This window comes from Lissotriton vulgaris, chromosome 5 (assembly GCF_964263255.1).
Source record: "Lissotriton vulgaris chromosome 5, aLisVul1.2, whole genome shotgun sequence".
Lineage (NCBI taxonomy): Eukaryota > Metazoa > Chordata > Amphibia > Caudata > Salamandridae > Lissotriton > Lissotriton vulgaris.
This window is the reverse complement of record NC_141693.1, coordinates 1,560,311,437-1,560,333,164: the sequence shown is the minus strand read 5'-3', so window position 1 is coordinate 1,560,333,164 and position 21,728 is coordinate 1,560,311,437. Positions and strand designations below refer to the sequence as shown.

The 21,728-nt window shown below is 49.9% G+C and overlaps 1 protein-coding gene across 1 annotated transcript in view; it reads left to right on the top strand.

The window, feature by feature from the left end:
• CHD8 (chromodomain helicase DNA binding protein 8) overlaps positions 1-21,728 on the top strand; it is a 911,220-nt gene that overhangs the window by 193,003 nt on the left and 696,489 nt on the right. Inside the window, exon 7 of the mRNA XM_086919771.1 lies at positions 2,799-2,876. Coding sequence (XP_086775897.1) covers positions 2,799-2,876 — 78 coding nt within the window. The remainder of the gene's footprint in view (positions 1-2,798; positions 2,877-21,728) is intronic.

Genomic DNA, 21,728 nt, shown 5'->3' with positions numbered 1-21,728 from the left:
ATCCCTGCCCTGGGGCCCATTTGGCACCAGAGCAGGTGGAAAATTAGCTAGTCAGAAGACATGTCACACAGGCTAGCTAGGCAAACAGCTAATGTGGGCCAACTGAAGCGGACAGTCGAAGGGTTTTTCCATCTTTGTTTTGGCAAAACAAGTAACTGGCCCTCTCCTCTCATAGAAGTGGTCATATTGGGGTTCCTGACACCCAAGGGTAGGTAGCCCATTGGCTACTGCCCTACACTACCCTAAACACCCCTAAATTCAGTATTCAGGGGTACCCAGACACCAGAGCTTCCGATTAGTCTACCTAGGAACAGAATAAGGACAACGATGAGGCATCACTGCGAGAACAGAGGACCTGCCCAGAAATATCATCCAATGCTGCCTTTCTGCAGGTACCTCGTCCATTGCAAAGACTCGACTCGTCTCGTCTAAAAGCTGTGCAACTTCCCAAACCCTTGGATGACTGTCAAGCGCTTCAGCAACCACTTAGCATCTCCCATGGGGTGAAGGATCCATTCCCCTGCATCTGCAGGCTCCGATCTCATCTGGCTGGTACTCCATGGTGTTTGCCAGTTGGCCCATCGAGGGAGGCAGTCTTTGTGGGTGTAGGATGTCCGCTCCTTCTCGTACTCGAGTTTCGAGATGCTAGAAGGGGCACCAATAACCAGAGTACCTGCATCAACAAAGGCTTATTTGTGTCCAGCCTGGGCACCACCACTGAGGAAGACTTATCTACATGCCAAGGGACTTCAAGGCAGCTAGACCCGCTAATTGAGTGGCCTAGCTGTCCTGTTTTCCCATCCTCTGCAAAACTGAGGACAACCGTGAAAGCCTAAAACTCAATCATCCCCCTGGCCAAAACACCTCTACAACCGAGCCCCCCCCCCCTCCCTAGCCTAGATCCACAGAAACAGACTGTATCCTTGCGTCAGAGACCCTAACGAGCCGATCCTCCCTTTGGGTTCTGCTGGACTTAACCCACTTGCAGCCTATTTGTTACAAGTACCCTTCCTTTGACTTCAACGTTTAGCGCTCAAGTCTACCAATGCGACCAGCAACTCTGCACCTGGACACACCAGGGCAGGTAAAACCGAACTGCTGGTGGTTCTTTGTTCCTTGGCCCTTAAGCTCTTAAAGTCTTAAAAGGCGCCTTCCAACAACCATTCACAAGTATATTTCGTATAACTCGCATTAAAGGCAGCTCTTTTGCCTACCTAGGCCCAAAACTGTGGAAAACTCTGCCTGAAGTTTTAAAAAATTGCAATTCACTACTTACCTTTCGCAAAAGCCTGAAGACCTGGCTGGCTATTTTAAGTTTAATGTACTTGGAAACCTTACCTGCATCTGACCTGCACCAAGAAAAGCATAGGGAAAGCTGTGCACATTTCAAGTTGCATAAAAAATAACTATTAATACAATGGTCTCAAGTTATTGTGCTGCACACTGGCATTAGAAATTAGTTTCTGGGCCCTGCACGCTTGGATTGTGCTTATATGTGCTCTAGTCGTCCCTTCCGGGGTTGAGCGTAGTCGAAGCAGACTCCGAGTGCCAACTAGTACTGGAGTGCAGGGGTTCTGCTGATCATTTTTCCAGATCCCAAACAGGCCATCATTTCAGAACAAGTGAGTGGGACATTTTGAAAAATAAATTGGCAGAATGGCTTTTCCCATTGATTACTACTGAAGGAGAGATACTTTCAGGCGGCAGACAAGTAAAATAAAGCCGTTTTGGGCTTCAAATTGTGTAGCCTCCCATCTGAATCGGGTCTCTTGGCATGTATGGGTTCCTGTCTGGCACCTAGGGATATTCTTAAGGTTAGAAATCCGCTGTTAAGCTATTGATCAGAAGGAGCATTACCAAAAGTAAGTAACTTGTTCTTCTTGACTCGTCATCACTTTAACCCTTAGCCCACTGTTCCTGTAACTTTCTAAGTGTATATTCCCTCTGCTTTGAAGACAATACATTGATGTAACCAGTACATGTAATACCAGTGCCAATTTTATTTACATTTTTTAAAGGATAGGGAATAGTGATTTTTATTTATTGCAAATTAATTGTTATTTTTATTTATTTCATGTGAATCCTTTTTTATGTCCTTAAGTTTAAATTTTAATTAAGGACTAGATTGAAATTAGGATTAGATTATTATAATACCATACTAGTGCGATAAACTGATGTGATTAGTAATATAATAGATTCTTAATTAAATCAGTTAAAATTAAGAGCCAGTAGTGTGCTTACTCTTTGTTATATCGATGTTAATAATTATAGTTAGGATTGCTTTAAATTTAGGTAGAGGGTTAAGGGTGGCATTGTGATTGTTAAATGATCAAAATTAGAATAAAAATTGAGATGGGTATAGGTAATTATGTAATATAAAAGCATGTAATAATTAGTTAAGAGGCTGGGTCTTATTTTACATTTGATTAAATATTGTGATAATGGATTTATTAATGGATAGGGTAAATGTTTGTTGAATATTTTAATAAATTCAAAGGTTAAGGTTTGTATCAAAGTGAAATAATAAAATTGTAATAAAAAATGTTAAGCAAGTTGTAGTGTTGAGGTAGTTGGTTTGGGACAGCAGTAAAGTATAGTAAGATCTTAGTGATGTTGTTGCAGTAGAAAAATCAATGCAGTTTTATTTCAATGTAGTGGGGACCGGGGTAACATAATCTATGCAGGGAATACTGTAAACATGAAAGTTTGATGAGCCAGAAGCATACTGTTTAAATGTTCTGGGACTCTCTAGTTTCGAATGACAGAAAGGACTTACTAATGTTAACATTTTCTTACAGGAAAACCCCAGTGAAGAGGACGCAGCCATTGTTGACAAAATTTTGTCCATGCGTGTGGTGAAGAAGGAGGTGAGGGGGGTCTGTACATATTTTTATTACTATTTTCTGTTGTGTGTTACACTATGTGTTTTTTTAACCTGCAGAACTAATTTTATGTTGCTAGAGTAACAGGTTTTTGGTGCTACATCTGCCAGATCCTGTAGTACGATAGTTAATTATGAGCTCTGTTCCAACAAGCCCTCTTAAGCCACATGTTTCAGAAGGTCTTATTGCTGACTTCTACTCTAAACCAGAATTCGTTTTTGATATGCTGGTTTTAAAACAGTTATGCATAATTGTAGGAAGCTGGTTCTGTATACACTATACCAAAGTGAGGTATAGTGTGCAGAGAGTCCAGTGGAACCCCAAAGGTAGGCAGAGGTAAATTTAGATAGCACCTCACTATTTGTGGTAGTGTGGTCGAGCAGTAAGGCCGTTTCTGAGGACAGTGTTAAGCATTTGTTGTGCACACTCAGTCAGCAAATGAATTCTCACACTCAAAGTCTGAACTTTCGTCCAATTCTTTTTGTATACAAATCTTCTTTTAGTTACTTTATTTTCTAGAACCAAGCAAGCCTGGCACAGGTAAGCAATAAATACTTTACAGTAGTAATGCAGTTTGTAAACAGTTTGAATTGTAATTGTATATGCATTTTGTTTTGACTTACAGTATGCGTGCAGAGAAATACAATACTTTGTAAATACAGTACTTAGACTTGAATGGGCTTTTCACTAAAGTACCAGGCAAGTTACTTTTTAGATTGCTTTTCTTACTCCGAGTAGTATACCTGGATACTACTCTGGGGCATGTCCTGTAAACATGTAAGTAAAATCATTTTTGTTCAGTAGAACAATTTTAAAGAATTTCTTTAGGTTTTCCAACTCCACACTTAGAAACTTTTCACTGAAAAATAGTCAAAGTTTCCCTATAAAGGAAAATAGTGTCATAGGTTTTAAGGTAAGTACTTGGTTGTGGGAGTTGGTGTTCTGGGGTTAGACTCGGGGGTCCCCCAGGATCAAGGATACACTCTGGTTACACCCTCAGGGGGCACTAGAGCGGCTGGGTGCAGAGTGCTGAAGCCCCATGTTATCCAATGGGGGATAGGGAGCCTCTGGTTGGTGGCTGCTGATGAGCAGGCTACAAGGTGGTGGGAGCCAAGCTCCTGGTGTTAGGCTCAGGTCAAAAGGGCATCCTGTTTAGCACAAAAAGTGCACCTGCAGCAGCGCAGGGGCGACTAGGTGCTGGTTGCTGTTTTGCCGTCGGGTGCTCTGTTCTCAATGGGGATTTTTGGTTTTGGTTTTCAGCTGCAGGCTCGGACCAGGATGACTTCGGTAGGAACCAACAGCTGGGCAGGTAAGTTGGAGGGCTCGGGGACGTAGGTGCACCTCAGGTTCTTTTTTTTCCATGGCGGCTGGATGCAGGGGTGTCTTTTGAGGTTGAATTTCACTTTACCAGGCCACTCGCGGTTGTGGGTGTCTTGGTTCAGAGGATGCAGGTGGCGTCCTGGAGGGGTCACCCCACTGTGGAAGCGGACTCTGGAGCGCTGGGGGACCTCACTGGGACCGGTGGGCCACTCTCTCGGGCTGTAGGCGACGGGTGCAGTGGTGGTTCCAGGTGTCTGGTTTCTTCTTCCTCCGCAGGCTCAGTCTTTTAGTTTTTCTTTCTGAACAGAGCTGCTGTTCACAGGAGATCCGGTTTTTTGTTGAAGGCAGTCAGTCCTCCCAGGGGTTCTGGAGGTCCCTGGCTGCAGGACAAGACGATTTTTTGCGTAGGGGGTCTGGAAACTGCAGACGGGCCAGTAGGGCTGGGGCCGAGTCAGTTGTTCTCTGTGGTCTCCTCTGCTGGGCGTCTTTCGTCCTTTTTATGTTTTGCGCCTAGCGGTGCAGTGCACATGCGTTGCTTGTTCTGCAAGGCTTATTGTAGTATGGTAGGTTTTAGAAGTGGAGTTGAATCCCCGCCCATCTTTTTTAATGCATTACAAATAATGGGGTAACCCAAAAACATCACCAGACCTGGGTACAATGCGGGAATGAAAGGGTATTGGTCCGTGACTTCTTTTGAAGCAAAATAAATTCAGAATTATCTAGTGTGTTGCATACATATTCAACACTGGTATTTAATACCATGTGGGAAGACACTATGTTCCAAGAATATATTTAACAACATACAATGAATGTGAAACAGGAGCGCCAGAACAGTTATAATCAAATTAGGTCTGTTTATTCTATATATTTAGAATCCAAATCACAATTAAGTATTTGATATAAGGATGCAAAAAAGGGAAAGAAGCGGGAATGGGCGTGCTCGTGATAGGTAAGTGCAAATGAAGGTGACTTGTTAGAGGAATACACAATACAGATATTTTCAAGAACAAACTGGTAAATAAGACCAGTACAAAGAGACCTGTCCAGTAAGAAACATTTTTATAATACTTTTTATATACACAATTCTTTTGCAACAATTCAAAATCGGAAATTGAGCTGGGAGAAGTCCTTGTGTGGGAGTAGAGCGTAGACGTTTCAACTCAATTAATGCAATGAGGGCGATTTGGACCTCAACTGCGAGTCTTCAGGATGGGGTAAGGCAACCAAATCCTTGTGCCGCAGTGGCATCACAAGTGTGTTGAGCATTCAAACTGGGCTGGTAATATGACCTGGTTGATGTAGCTTCCGCTAAGAGGCCAGTCTTTTGAAGTCCTCTATAAACCCTTTTGAAGTCCTCTATAAAGCCCTGCTTTAGGGCATCCAAATAATTTGTACAACCCGAATCAATCTGGAATCTAAATTGAAGGGAGGGTGCAGCGTGCCTCGCGGTTGTTGTGCTGCTTTATCGATTATGGTAAACGCTGGCTTCTGATTGAAAATGAGGCCTCTTTGTTACTCTCCTGTCTCCTTTTGGGACCGTCCATCCAGACTGGATCGTTTCCTTGCTACGTTACACTGTGGGCTTTATCTGATAGATGAGCACTATTTTTAAAATGGACACTGATGGGGACAATAGCAGCTGCAGCGCTATGTGCTCAAAATTGTATCCTTTTTATTACTTTAGGGACACTAATATTATTATTACCGCTAGGGACACTGCGCTTACTTTATTTATAATTACCATTTATGTTGAGCGCAACGTCCACTTCAGGGACACCGCACAGTTTCTTTTTTTGTACTTTACCACCGCGTTCGGTTTGTTTATATAGGTTTTTAACTTTGACATTGATCGCATCACCCGCATTCAAGGACACTGCGCACAGTGTTAAAGAAAAAAAAAAAAGAAACTGAGCCACGGTGTCCTTGAAGCTGCGCCAAGCTCAGTTTTAAACGTAACCATTTGCAATACAATTCGACTTATTGCATTGCAAATGCTTGTTTACAAGTAGGTGTTGACTTACTTATGGAAGCTCTGGCCTTGGGGATGGGGGTGTAGTGCTTAGGCACAATATCTTAGTAAAGTAAGACATTTTAATTCCTTACTAGCAGTGTCTTATAAAGTTCCGTCCTTTGTTTGTGGTTAGGACGTACATGGTTGTGCGTGATAGCCAAATATATATCACGTCAATTAGAGGGCTAGTGCACAGATGCGGTGTCTTGACGCGGTTAAACACTGAAGTGTTTGAGAACGGGGAGCGTCTCGAGGACATTACGTCCCGTGCAGTTAGGATGTACCTCAACATATGTGGCAGCAAAATAAACTTCCCGTAAATACGGGGGCTAGTGTATACATGCGTTGTTCTTGCACAATAACGTATTGAGGTTTTATAATAACTTTCCGTCCCATGTAGTTAGGACCTGCATTATGGTGTGGCAGTAAGATATACTTTGCGTAGTGAAGCACATAGCGCAATGAAAGAGAGACAGCGTCTCTCCATGTTGGTAACTCACTTATCATTGTTTTTAAACCCGTTCAGAGCACTTCCTAATTCCGTAATTCGTTTCAGATGGGAGGTGTACGATCATATTTAGAAAAAGCATTTGCAATGGGTCTTGCATTTTTGAGAGTTTGAGCTATTGGCGTTTTTCAAATGCCAATGCTCTTAATTTATCGGTTTTAAAAAGCAGCATATAAATGAAAGACAGTAATTTACAATGCCAATAGCTGAAACCCTCACAAATGCAAGACCTATTGAATTGTAAATGCTTGTTCTAGTTAGTTGGCTGGAAGCTGCCTTCTTGTTTCAGGGCTGCCCACTAAATACTCTATTTAGGGGGAGCTTTAGGGGTCTCTGACCTTAATGAGACTACACCCTGGGTGTGCTTACCCCACATGCGGAAGTAAGCACAATCCCTGATCCTGATAGGGGAGTGTCTGCCATCTGCATGATGGTGGGCACTGAAGAGTGGAGAAGTGTGGCTCAATGATTAGAGCGCAGACCCTGATGCAGAGATCTAGCCCGGGACCAGGGTTCAATTCCCCACCTCAGTGGGTCTTGGGCTCTCAAATTCCACGGACCTGATAATTCTCGCCTCGGTGCCTATTCCAATCATGGAGTCCCACTCTGCAACTCTGGGCAATAGCTTGCTTAATCTCCACATTGGCCCCCACAACGCTAAGGATGCCTCGCCTCCACCTTGGGGGTGCCCAGGAGTGGACGCCTCACAGGGAAAGCCAGGATGGGTTCCACAGCGGTATTCGTACAAGCGCCTTGAGACCCTTGCGGGTGAATAGTGCGCTATACAAGTATCAATTTACATTTACAGAGAGGGCTTCACCTTGCCTCCCCCACCTGTGGGGTGGAGTTGGCAGAGGTGGGCACACCTTCTGGGCTGGCTAGTTTTTCCTGCCTGTCTTCCCGCCGAAAAGGAGGGGAAAGAGGAAGGGGGCCTGCTCCTGATGGCAGGAGAGGCTGGGGGTCGTATTACAAAGGCTGTCAGGTCTTTGAAGCTCCCCTGCCACAGATGGCTCTTCCTGACATGGGGGAGGTGTGAACACCTCCGCCCAGGAAAGGCTTTGTTTCTGGGCTCAGGGAGCAACGGCTCCCTCCTTAGGGGGATTGAAACATGTCCCGTGGTGGCAGGCTGGTGTGTACCAGTCAGGAAACCCACTAGAGTCTGGTCGTTTTTCAGGGGGCATCTCTAAGAGGCCCTGGGTGTGCATTTTTAATTAAATCCCACCCAGGCATCAGTGTGGGTTTCATGTGCTGAGAAGTTTGATACCAAACTTCCCAGTCTTCAGTGTAGCCATTATGGTGCTGTGGAGTTCGTAATAACAAATTCCCAGCACCACATACTCGTTATTGGCAGCACTGCACTTACACTGTCTGAGAATGGACTCAAACATTGTAGTGGTATAGGGGTCATGCACCTGTACCCTTACCACTGTTATAGGGCACCCAGCTAGAGCTGATCTATGACCGGACAGTGGGTTGTAGGCATGGCACACAGGAATGTGTGGCATGTCGACTCTTCACTTTGTTCTGTACTAAAACACAAAGCCTGCAAAGGCAGTGTGTGTGTGTGTAAAGGTACAGGGCCTCTAAGGTTGGCATAATACGTGCTGCAGCCCTTAAAGGTCTCAGGGCAAAGTGCATCAGTAATGATTAAGAAACAATTGGTTCTGTTGGGTGACAAATAGATTGCTTTAAGTAAGGCTGAAACAGCTCAAGAGACAAAAACAAACAAGCATTAGAAATGCAATAGGTCTCGCAGCATTAGAGTTAGTGCTTTTAGAATTGTTTATAGGTTTTTTGTTGTAAATCTTTTGCATTTTATTTTTTTGTAGGCAATGCAAAAGAATTACAAATCAAAAAAGCAATAAGCAAATGTAAAAGCTTTAACTAAAAATCCTGCGAGACCTATTGCACTGTGTGAGGGTGAGGTGTTGAGGGTGAGTGAGGGTGGGGGTGAGTGAGGAGTTGAGTGTGAGTGAGGTGTTGAGGGTGAGTGAGGTGTTGAGGGTGAGTGTGAGTGAGAGTGAGTGAGGGTGAGGGTGAGAGTGTTATTGTGAGTTAGGGTGAGGAGTTGAGGGTGGATGAGGGTGAGGGTGAGGTGTTGAGGATGAGTGAGGGTGAGTGAGGGGTCGAGGGTGAGTGAGGGTGAGTGAGGGTGAGTGAGGGTGAGGGTGAGTCAGAGTGAGTGAGGGTGAGGTGTTGAGGGTGAGGCGTGAGGCAATAGGTCTCGCATTAGGAAAGTTTGAGCTATTGGTATTGTAAAGGACACTTTTTTTTATTTATGTGTTGGTTTTGAAAGTAGCAACATTAATAGCTTTGTCAGTTACAATGTCAATAGTTTTAACTTTTGCAAATGCGACAACTATAGCATTGTGTGTTGTATTTACGTGACTTAGATGTATTGATATTACAAATAACAATGGCTTTTAATTTTGTAAATAATTAATACTTAAATAAAAATTATTGTAATTTATAATGGCAATAGCTTAAACGTTTGTAAATAACTTTTGTGAAGATTATGTTCAGTGTATTTTATTGTGACGAAAATCCAAGAACATTGCAGTTTGCACCTACACACACACACAGAGCCACACACATATTGATGTGGTGGTGGTGGATCTGGGGGATATGGTGGTGGTGGATGTGGTGGTGGTGGTGATGGTGGATGTGGTGGAGATGGTGGTGGTGGATGTGGTGGTGATGGTGGTAGATGTGGTGTTGGTGGTGGATGTGGTGGTGGTGGAGGTGGGGGATGTGGTGGGGATGTGGTGGTAGATGTGGTGGATGTGGTGAAAGTGGTGGTGGATGTGGTGGTGGAACTGATGGTGATGGGTGTGGTGGTGGATGCGGTGGTGGTGGTGGATGTGGTGGTGGATGCGGTGGATGTGGTGGTGGATGCGGTGCTGGTGGATGCGGTGGTGGTGAATGTGGTGGTGGATGTGGCGGTGGTGGTGGTGGATGTGGTGGTGGTGGATGTCATGGTGGATGTGGCCGTGGATGTCATGGTGAATGTGGAGGTGGATGTGGTGGTGGTGGTGGATGAGGTGGTGGTGGTGGATGCGGTGGTGGATGCGGTGGTGGTGGTAGTGGTGGATGGGGTGGTGGATGTAGGGGTGGTGGGTGTGGTGGTGGTGGTGGATGCGGTGGTGGTGGATGTCATGGTGGATGTGGGGGTGATGGTGGATGTCATGGTGGATGTGGTGGTGATGGTGGATGCAGTGGTGGTGGATGCGGTGGATGTGGTGATGGTGGATGCGGTGGTGATGGTGGATGCGGTGGTGGTGGTGGATGCGGTGGTGGTGGATGGGGTGGTGGTTGTGGATGTAGTTAGTGGTGGTGGGTGTGGTGGTGGTGGATGTGGCGGTGGTGGATGTGGTGGTGGTGGATGTGGTGGTGGATGTGGCGGTGGAGGTGATGGTGGATGTGGAGGTGATGGTGGATGTGGTGGATGCGGTGGTGGTGGTGGATGCGGTGGTGGTGGGAGTGGTGGATGGGATGGTGGTTGAGGTGGATGTGGTGGTGGATGTAGGTGGGTGTGGTGGTGGATGTAGGTGGGTGTGGTGGATGTGGTGGTGGTGGATGTGGATGTCATGGTGGATGTGGCGGTGGATGTCATGGTGGATGTGGAGGTGACGGTGGATGTGGTGGATGTGGTGGTGGATGCGGTGGTGGTGGTAGTGGTGGATGGGGTGGTGGTGGTAGTGGTGGATGGGGTGGTGGTTGTAGTGGATGTGGTGGTGGATGTAGGGGTGGTGGGTGTGGTGGATGCGGTGGTGGTGGATGTGGCGGTGGATGTCATGGTGGATGTGGAGGTGATGGTGGATGAGGTGGTGATGGTGGATGTGGTGGTGGATGCGGTGGTGGTGAATGCATGCAGTGGTGGTGGATGGGGTGGTGGTGGTGGATGCGGTGATGGATGGGGTGGTGGTGGTGGATGTAGTGGTGGTGGGTGTGGTGGTGGATGTAGTGGTGGTGGGTGTGGTGGAAGTGGTGGTGGAGGATGTGCGGGTGGTGGATGTGGCGGTGGATGTCATGGTGGATGTGGCGGTGGATGTCATGGTGGATGTGGAGGTGGTGGTTGTGGATGTGGTGAAAGTGGTGGTGGAAGTGATGGTGATGGGTGAGGTGGTGGATGTGGTGGTGGATGCGGTGGAAGTGGTGGATGTGGTGGTGGATGCGGTGGATGTGGAGGTGGTGGATGCGGTGCTGGTGGAAGTGGTGGTGGTGGATGTGGTGGTGGTGGATGTGGTGGTGGATGTGGCGGTGGATGTCATGGTGGATGTGGCGGTGGATGTCATGGTGGATGTGGAGGTGGATGTGATGGTGGATGTGGTGGTGATGGTGGATGAGGTGATGGATGTGGTGGTGGATGCAGTGGTGGTGGTAGTGGTGGATGGGGTGGTGGTTGTAGTGGATGTGGTGGTGGATGTAGGGGTGGTGGGTGTGGTGGTGGATGCGGTGGTGGTGGATGTCATGGTGGATGTGGGGGTGATGGTGGATGTCATGGTGGATGTGGTGGTGATGGTGGATGTGGTGGTGGATGCGGTGGTGGTGGATGCGGTGATGGTGGATGCGGCGGTGATGGTGGATGCGGCGGTGGTGGTGGATGCGGTGGTGGTGGATGGGGTGGTGGTGGAGGCGGTGGTGGATGGGGTAGTGGATGTGGTGTTGGATGTAGTTGGTGGTGGTGGATGTGGTGGTGTGGTGGTGGTGGTGGATGTGGCGGTGGTGGATGTGGCGGTGGTTGTCATGGTGGATGTGGTGGTGGATGTGATGGGGGATGTGGTGGTGGTGGATGTGGTGGATGCGGTGGTGGTGGTGGATGCGGTGGTGGTGGTGGTGGATGTAGTGGTGGTGGATGTGGTGGTGGATGTGGCGGTGGATGTCATGGTGGATGTGGAGGTGATGGTGTATGTGGTGGTGGATGTGATGGTGATGGTGGATGAGGTGGCGGTGGATGCGGTGGTGGTGGTGGATGCGGTGGTGGTGGATGTGGCGGTGGATGTGGAGGTGATGGTGGATGAGGTGGTGATGGTGGATGTAGTGGTGGATGCGGTGGTGGTGAATGCATGCAGTGGTGGTGGATGGGGTGGTGGTGGTGGATGGGGTGGTGGTTGTGGTGGTGGATGTAGTGGTGGTGGGTGTGGTGGAAGTGGTGGTGGTGGATGTGGCGGATGTGGTGGTGGATGTGACGGTGGATGTCATGGTGGATGTGGAGGTGATGGTGGATGTGGAGGTGATGGTGGATGTGATGGTGGATATGGTGGTGATGGTGGATGTGGTGGTGGTGGTAGTGGTGGATGGGGTGGTGGATGTGGTGGTGGATGTAGTGGAGGGTGTGGTGGTGGATGTGGCAGTGGGTGTGGTGGTGGATGTGGCAGTGGATGTGGCGGTGGATGTGCATGATATGGGGTCCGCAGACGTTTTGGTAGACTTTTCTTTACCACTTACTATAATTCTCGCCAATGGGCTTGAAATGCTTATTTCTGAGAAGTGCCTGTACACTTTAATTAAAAGTATTACGTCTCCCTTGAGAAGAGCCGGTACTCTCCCTCTCAAATAAAAAAAAAAGTGCCGGACCACAGAACCGGCCCATTTGTATAACTGTTGAATGTTAGCTAGCGGGCTGATGAGCTCTGGGTCACTGTCATTCTCTTGTGCGCACGCCCATAGGCTTTGTGAATGTACATATGCAAACATTGGCGCTCGCCCTTCCCTAAGCCAATAGATGGAAATGCTGGCGCTGCCGAGCCAGTCACGCTTCCTGAAACCCGAAAACTTGTCTTCAGGAGATTGTTCTAAATCAGCACAAACGCTAACCTGTCCGTTCCGTATTGGTTGTTTCCCAGCCAGGGCAGGTGTTTGTTTATATGAAAACTAATTAATTATAGCAAAACAGTGTCTAGAGAAATAAGCGTTTTAAAGAGGAGAAATAACTGCAGCGGTGCAGCCCCAAGGACCAATATTTTTTTATAGGGAACCTGCCCCGTACGTCTGTGAAGCATGAGCGGTAGAATTTAAAGTAATTTCAGTTATTTTGTGTTATTTCCGGAGCGCAACCGTCACAGAGAACCTACGGAATACAGCAAAGCCGGCCACGTGACAAATTAGTAATTTTAAATGTGTATTTTGTAACGGGGTGAGGTGGAACACAAGACAAAACCGATAGTGTTGAATTTAAAAGCCGTACGTGAGAAGGGCAGACCAAATAACGAATCATCTCGGCGCGTTTACCTCTGCGAAGGTGACTGTGTCCAGGGACACTGCTCCCTTGGTATGCATAGCATCGTTACTTTTCAAACATAGCGCAAATAAAAGTAGCACGAGAGCCGTAAACATAGATCTTTTTAGCTTAGTTTTTTTGTCAAACTACGCAAAGCAAATAAGGTAACTTTCAATGATGATGAAATATATAAAAACTTACTTTTAGTTTTTAAACGGCGTGGGATATAATGAAACACAATTGAAACAAGCAAGACGGAGGGAAGAGAGGGGAGGGGGGAGGAGAAATGCGACACGGCGCGAGGGGAGGGGGGAGGAGAAATGCGACACGGCGGGAGGGGGCGGAGCGGGTAAAACACGACGGACGTGCACGCGCCCGTGACTTTTAAGGTCAATGCGCATGCGCATAAGCTTAATGCGCATGCGCATTGACCTTAAAAGTCACGGGCACTGCAAGGAATCGCCACGATTCCTTGCAGTGTAGATAAAGAGTGGATAACTCGCAATACTCTCGCCTTGCTCGATGCGCATGCGCATCGACAGGCGAGACCTAAAAACCTCTCTGAAGCAAAGTTGTTTTATATAAATTAAAAAACAAGGAAAACACATACATTGGAATTACTTCATTCCACTAAATTCATGATAGACATTTCAAATTCGTGAATAGTGACTGTGGTGATCAAAGTGACTAGTGCAAAGCATATAGTGACACTTATATACAGAATATATATACAATAAAATCACAAGGGGGAAGGAGGGGGCAGGACAAAACGAATTGTTATTTTTCGTTATGTGGCCAGTATTATAAACATGAATGTTCCAAGGAAAGCAAATGGTTGATGTCCACGTTCCTGGAATTAGCTTGGCCAGAAAAGAGCGTCGACGTTTCGACCCTGTTTGCGCCCCAATTGGTGGTCGCGGCGGGTCTTTATCAAGACAAGGGGGAGGGGAAGGGGGAGGAAAACGCTCCATGGAGCGTTTTCCTCGGACAGCTTGGTGTTGGCTGCCATTTCGGGACCGCTGTTTTTCCGCGTGTATTAACAAACACTTTGAGGGTTGACCGACGGGCTACCCTTTGGATTAAATCATCATTTGACCTCCCCCTTCCCCTCCCCCTTGTCTTGGGACATAGGGTCACCCCTTTTTTGTTAAAACAAAGTGCATCAGTAGTCTGTTAAAGTGTGGGCCGGGGGGTAACTGCAACAGAAACCCACTTTCCTACAATAAACAACCATTGATTAACATAAGTTATAAAGATTGTGAGGAAATGGGGCATATTATGGGGTGTGGTTGTAAGACTTCACTGTGTAATACACTGACGAACCCTTTTAGGGCCCTTAAGTTTTGTTTGTCAAACCTTTAGCTCAAACTTGGGTAGCTGGGACTCTGACTAACAAGGCTTGCACAAAGAAACGGGTATAAGGTATTTAAACTGCACCAAAATAACTGAAGAAGAAATCAACAAGACAGCAAAGATATCGGACACCAATCTATAAAAATAGACCATTTAGATACCACAACGAAACGAGCCACTGGAGGGTTTAGGAGTTACAGCATTTGCAAGCTATATACATGGGTTATTTCTCTCAACCATGAACAGGCATTGGCAATTCCATCATATTTTACATTTTTTTATCAACTAGGTTGGGCTAGTTGGGATGCTGTCTCTTTGTCACTTGAGGTGACCAACTCCAGTAGTGAGCCGGTCATGGAACCAGTCAGGTCCTCAGAAATAGTTCCCTCAGCAGGTGAAGTAGTCTTCAGTTCCAGACACTTTTATCCTTAGCAGAACTTCCCTATGGAAATGGTCCTGATGCAAGGGATAAAAGATGGTCAAAATATTATGTGGATGTAATGCTGTCGACAGGGGTCTCTATGCGACTACTCCTCGGTTCATGAAGGGGGTGAAGATGGTTCTGGACACAGGGTTGATGTCTCACAAAGTCCTCTAGGTTCTGGCAAAAGTTCAGTCTCCACTAGACTACTGGTCACCCAGTGTCTGTCAGAGGCCAATCCTTCCTGGGTCAATGACTTATTTTCTGTAGGGATCCAAGATGCACTTCTAGGACACTCCTGTGTACCGCGAACTCTGGTGTAACTTTTTACCTCAGTTCTTGGTCCCTGGTGATGCGCGGCAGCGGTTGACAGCAGGCTGAAGACTTTCGGATGCCAACTTGCCTCAGCAGGCTTCTAAGTTGTTTCTCCTTGACTAGGGCACAGCCCCTCTCCTTTGCTATTCACCAGGTCCCACAGGTACAGTCCATGCCGGTGCAGCCTTTCTTTGCTGGCTCCTCTGTGCAGCATGGCAGTCCTCTTTCCAGTCCAGTCGAAATCTGAGTTTGGGTTCTCATGGGTGCCTTTTTTATGCTCCAATTGCCCTGAGGGAACGATTGAATAGGATCCCTCCCACCTAATGACAACTTTCTTCAAAGTGTGGCATTTGGGCATCCTAGGGTGCACCATTCTGCCCACTTTCAATATGGCAGGACCACTCTCCCGGTGTGTGGAGCCCAACCCAGAGGTGTGGCAGCAAAGTTGGCTACACACCCCTGGAAAACCCGTTTGGCAACTAGTTTCCTGTCCTGAGTGCCAGCCTGCCTGAACAATGGAGTAGTCCTTCTTTTAAGTGTTTACCCATTTGTCCTTCAAAAGTGGCTTTTCCTTTGACTCTAGCCTTTTAGGCCAACACCTGTGTGGCTTCTGCAGGTGGGAAGTGACACTTATTTCCAGAGCAGGTCCCTACTGTATCCTTTCCTGGGAGCTGTTAGCACGCCTCTCCTGGAAGGCAGAAAGCTGTCTGTGACATGACCCCGTATGGAACAAGTATGGGCACAGAAGACTGAAGGCAACAAAGTTGTAACTTTGCTGAAGTCGCACACAGCAACTTGTTACATTAATGTTGATCTGAAAATCAAATGGGTCTTAATGTAACAAGTTGTTTGATACCTTGGATGACCCACTTTGTTCTCACCGTTCCAGAGTTAGCCAAGCAGAGGGGTCACTCCCCAATTGGGTGGCCAAGCTTTTCTGCAGTGAAAACAGTTTTGCAGCATGAATCTTTCTGGATTCGCTATGCTGTGCATTATTCCGCCATCTAGTGGTTGGGTCCGGAATTGTAGTCTTTTTCCTCTTCTTTTTTTTTTTTTGTGTGGCCCAAGTGGGCGTCGACCTACCACCATTTGGTGTCCTTTGGTACGCCGACGCACTTCCTCCGGAAGCTCCCACCTTTGGTCGCTATCTTCAGATTCTTTTTTCCGCCGTTTGGTCTGGATCGTTGCCGAAGAGCTCCAGAGTTTTGAAAGAGGAATCAAAGAAAATCTAAGCTATTCGATGAAAAAAAAAGTGTTCGAGGCATATGGGCTGCAGATGGTACATTTATGAATAGATCGCCATCTGGTGTTGGGCTCGCATGATTGCACTTGTTTTTCTCTTGGAGAAGTCTTTTGTCGTCACGAGACTGATGACTCCTCCCTTGGGTGCTAGTGCGCATGGGCATCGGCTCCATCCTTAGATTGTTTTTTTCCGCCATCGGGTTCGGATGAGGATCGAAGCGCTCCGGATCGACTTTAAGAAAAAAGTTATATTTCGGCATGTATTCCCTTTCCAATTCGACGGTATTGTTATCGAGCGCCAATTCATTTCCATTTCGACGCGCTTCGACGTTAACAACAAAATTTCCAACTTCTACGTCGACGAGACCGGGAGGCTTATCTCGACGTAGTCCAGCCCGGAGTCCATGGAAAGGACTCCATTCAAAAGATGTCCAACGTGTGGTGCTAAGTTCCCACACAAGGACCTACACGAGGTGTGCAACCTCTGTTTATCACCTGAACACGAATCCAGGGACTGTGAAGCCTGCGCAGCATTCTCCTCCAAGTCGACAATTAGAAACCGTCGAGCCTGAAGACACAAGGTGTCGAGAATGCAGTCAGAGGCAATCCCGGAGCTGTTCGAGGCCCAGCACCACGAAGAGGAAGTAGAAGTAGATGAGGACGAGTCGGGGTCGGGAGTGGACGAGTCTGACGTCGAAGAAATCGACGATCATCAAACCATGAGTGACGACGTCCCCTTACCAAAAAACCGAACCCGCTTGGTGTCGACCCCGCCTTCAAGCCCAGTCAGACTACCGAAAAAAGTTTCAGACGCCTCGCCCTCGGGCTCGGCAACGAAACCGAAACATTCGGCCTCCCACCATGTCGGATCCGAGAAGCGATCGACATCGACATCGACACCGAAGCTCCATACCAAGGAAAGCTTGCAATCGAAACATTCCATGTCGAAACCGAAACATGCTTCGACGTCTAAGACTTCCTCGACACCGAAAAGATCGAATTCGAGCAAACTCTCGGTGCCGAAAGCACAAAACACTGACAGTCAGAAGCAAAAGCACCTTTCAGAACCAAAAACTTTGGTACCGACACAGGAGCATCAGACAGATCCAAAACAAAAGACTTTGTTTATCAATCCACAAACTGGGAAGGTGGTGACAAAACTACCTAAAAAGAGGAAGAATAAACAGTTGGACAATAAAGCTCCTCCTCCGAAAAAGAGGACAATGGGGACAAAAACAACTCCCCCCCCCCCCCCCCCCCCCCTCCCTCCACAACCTAATGACACACCCTCTTCCTCACACTCTGCCAGCTATTCCTCCACCTTATACACCACGGCCATCTACACTTCAAACAGATGTAGAAAAGTGACACAGGGGAGGGAGAACTGCCTAGGGATGACGACACTGTCCCAGAAGACGCAGACCCATGGGAAGATTATAATGCAGGGTCAGATAATGATAATGACTCAGAACTGTATCCCTCAAAACCTTGACCACCTGATGATAATACAGGTTTTGCACAGTTAATTAATAGGGCAGCAAAATACCTCAAGGTAGACTTACATATGGAACCTTAAATAGAGGATTTCCTTTTAGAAACACTACCTGCTGCACAAAGAACATCAGGAACACTACCAATGCTTAAGGGTCTCCTCAGTCACACATCCGACATATTCAAAGATCCTGTGAGGGCTAGGGTATTAAACCCAAGAATTGATAAAAAAATATAAGGCAGCACCAAAGGACCCAATACTTGTCAAAGGACAAATACCTCTGGACTCGCTAGTAGTCACAAACGCTCTCAGGAGAGCAAACTCATTAACTACAGGAGAAGCTCCTCCTCCTCCTGACAAGGAGTCCAAGTTAATAGATGCCTCTGGCAAAAGAGTAGCATCCCAAGCGGCAAACAGCTGGTGCATAGCTAATACGCAAGCGCTACTTGCACGTTATGATAGGTCTCATTATGATGAGGTTGAAAAACTCATTAAACATCTCCCTAAGGAACATCAAAAAAGCGCAGATCAGGGGGGGCGTGGCCAAGATGGCGGCGTGAGCAGACGTGCCTTGCCGAGCTCCCGCCGCCGGCCGCCGACTTGAGCATACTTCCAGCACTTGCCCGACCGAAAATGGCCCTGTGAGACCACCTGATGCCAGTGAAGCTGCGGCGGCGACCTTTGGGCCGGTTCTGTGTCCGGCAGCAGCCTGGTCCCCGCCGTGATTGACAGCGAGGGCGACGGCGCCTGAGGCCTAGCGCGCTCCTCGAGCCCGGAGCAAGGACGAGAGCGAGGCCGAGGTGGGTGGAGCCACGGAGCCGCCTGGGGTCGCCCAGAACCGGCGGTTGCAGGTCCGGCCCGCGCGGAGTCGCGCGAGGCTTCTCACGGCAGATCGTGGGGGCTTCTGCGGACCTGCTACGCATACCGAGAGGCGAAGCGGCCTTTGCCCAGATTGTCACCAGCCTTCGTCCACGGACCTGGCAGCGGCGCCTGGAGAACCTGCAAGGCACACAGAGGTGAGGCGTCGAAGGCTGACGCGTGACCCCGACCCGAGGCAGACCCGACACAGCGGAGCGGAGGTACCGGGGGGGTGAGACAGTGGCACCGGGCCCCCCCCCCCCTCCGCGGAGCTCCTGCTTCCCGCCTGATCTAGTCGAAGAGGCGCGACCCGCACCAGGGAATCGCCATCTTGGGCGGCCAGGCCCTTTCGCACTGCAGCAGCTGCCGCCGCGCGCTCCGCGCACCGCACACACGGAGGCTCCGTGAGGCACCTGGAGATTGCTGAGTTGGCCGGAGGGGCCCGGGGGAAGAGAGTGAAGAGCGGAGGCGGACGGGCGTCCCCCCCCCCCTCCCAGCGGGCCTACCCCTGCAGGATTGCCCCCAGCTTTGCTGAACCTGCGGGCCTCGACCCTCGGCCTGGGGGGTGGCAACCTGACGGCCCCGGGGAACCACGCTGGAACTCCTGCCCTGCCTGTTGTAGTGGTGTGGACTCTGGGGACATTAGCCCCGGCGGCCACGCGCTCCCACCGCGGTCCTCACGGAGGTGAGCGGGCCCCCTTGATGTGAGGAGGCCCTGTGAACTTGCTGCGCTCTTGCCTCTGGATAGGGCGGTGCGGAGTGCTGCAGACGCCATCTTGGCGGCTCCCCGCCCGGCGTTTCCCGCCTCGCCGTTGGACCCGAAGTCCCTACGCCTCTCCTGCGGCCCTACCGCGCCCTGCGGCGCTACACTGCCCGCCCAGGAGGGCAGAAGATTTGGGGGAACGCGGAGGTGCCACTTCCATGGCACTGGTCGACCCGGACCCGGATCGGCGCCCAGAAGGCCTAGGGCTCGCTTCGCAGCCAGCGGAGAGGGGTGCCGGTGGACGCGGCTGAGGGCCCTGGAGCGAGATGTCTGGCGGGAGGCCCAGAAAGGACCGTACCATCAAGGACCTTTTCACCCCCCCCACCATGGGGAAGCGGAACGGCCCCGCGAGCTCCAACCCCCGGGTGGACACAGACAAGAAGGTGGTGGCCTCATCGCCCCCTGAGGGAGCGGACCCCGAGGCCCCAGTCACGCGGTCCTTTTTGGAGTCCCTGTTCTCTGGCCTGCGAGAAGACATCCATGCCCTAAAGAAAGAACTCCAAGAGGAGATCAAAGAGGTCCGCCGCGACACTGATGCCATAGGGGAGAGAGTGGCAGACCTGGAAACAAAGAGCGACACACGGGACGCCGAAATAGAGGCCCTACGACAGGAGCTGGCCCGCATCCACGACCAACAGGTGGACCTCCAGACGCACGCCGAGGACTTGGAAAACCGCTCCCGGCGGCACAATATTCGGATCAGAGGAGTGAAATTGTCCCCGGACACAGAGGACCTCTTCCGGTTTACACAGGGTCTCTTCAACCACATCTTGGGCCGTCAGGCGGACGCCCCCCTGTGCCTGGACAGGGCCCACCGGACGGGCCCGCCGAGGGCCAACGCGACAAACCCGCCGGACATCCTGGTGTGCGTGCAAGACTACAGGACAAAGGAGGAAATCCTGAACAAGGCACGCCACATGGAGAAGATCACCTTCGGCGGGCACTCCCCAGCGCTGTACCAGGACCTGGCTGCACTCACCCTAGAGAAGAGGCGCACCTTCCGGCCGGTAACGGCGGAGCTGAGACAGCGCAACATTTCCTACAGCTGGGGGCACCCCTTCCGACTGGTGTTTCGGCTGGGCAATGTCCTCCATCAGCCGCGCACCCTTCGGGACGCCTGCCGAGTGCTGGGCATGGATGAACCGAGAGTTGACGAAGAGTCACCGGGGGACAAATCTACTAACGAGGCTGGCCCAGGCCGCTGGCAGCAGCAGCGGCGCAGACGCAGGCCGCGACGCCCAGCGGACACAGAGATAGAGGAGGGGCAGAGGTCGGCGGTGGAGACGGTGGCACAGGGCCTGGCGCCTGCGAACAATGGCTGACCGCTGGGGGAGCGACGCACTGGTGTCGCAGGGCTTAGTCAGTTCGGGCTACGCTAGCCTGGCGGCGGGGGCGCGTGCAATGCGCTCCTTGGCCTTCCCTGATGATGACACTGACTTTTCACCTTCGTTGGAGCACTCCGAGTGAGCGGACCTGCTTGCGACGTCGCCACTGCTCCCATTCTACGGACTTACCTTACCACAGGTCCAGCGGCCATGCGCCTGGACCTGGGACAATGATGGACCATATTTCTTTGCCAGTTGGGAAAAGGGGTTGGGGGGGGATCCGGGTGTGGGGTGTTGATCAGGGAGAGTTTGCACTGAGGGCAGGGGGGATCCGGGTGGGACAGTTGCTCCGGTTGAGCGGGGACATGGGGGGGCAGTTGGGGTTGGGGGGGTCTGGGGGAGAGAGGGGGGAGGGGCGGGGGGGCTCTCCTTGTCCAGGGGGTTCGGTCGCCAAGAGGTGCTCTGACACGGCCCCCACCACAGTGTCTTCCACGACCCGCGGGCCCGCAGACGCGGCCGCCGGGTGGCCTTGGCATTACTCGTACGATCCCAGGTATGCCACGACACCTCATAGTGCTTACGCTTAATGTGCGGGGTCTCAACAGTCCGAACAAACGCAGGGCGATACTATCCTATCTCGAGCGCTCCAAGGCGGATATCTGCCTTCTCCAGGAAACACACCTTGTGCGCAGCGACCAGCATAGACTCAAATCCCGCGCGTTTCCATGGCAGTTCTTTTCCTCTTCCCCGAAGAAGTCTGCGGGGGTGGCGATCCTAGTGGCTAAGTCCTTTGAAGGGAAAGTCCTCCAGAAAGAGGCCGAAGTTAAAGGGCGGCTTCTACTCTATAGCTTCCAAATCGCGGGCCACACCCTGCTTGTGGGCTCTGTTTATGGCCCGAACGAGGGTCAGGAAAAGTTTCTGCATACAGCTCTAGAGCATCCACCACATACACTCACTTGCTGCTGGGGGGGGACCTCAACATAGTATTTCATAACACGGCGGACCGCTCGGGCCAGAG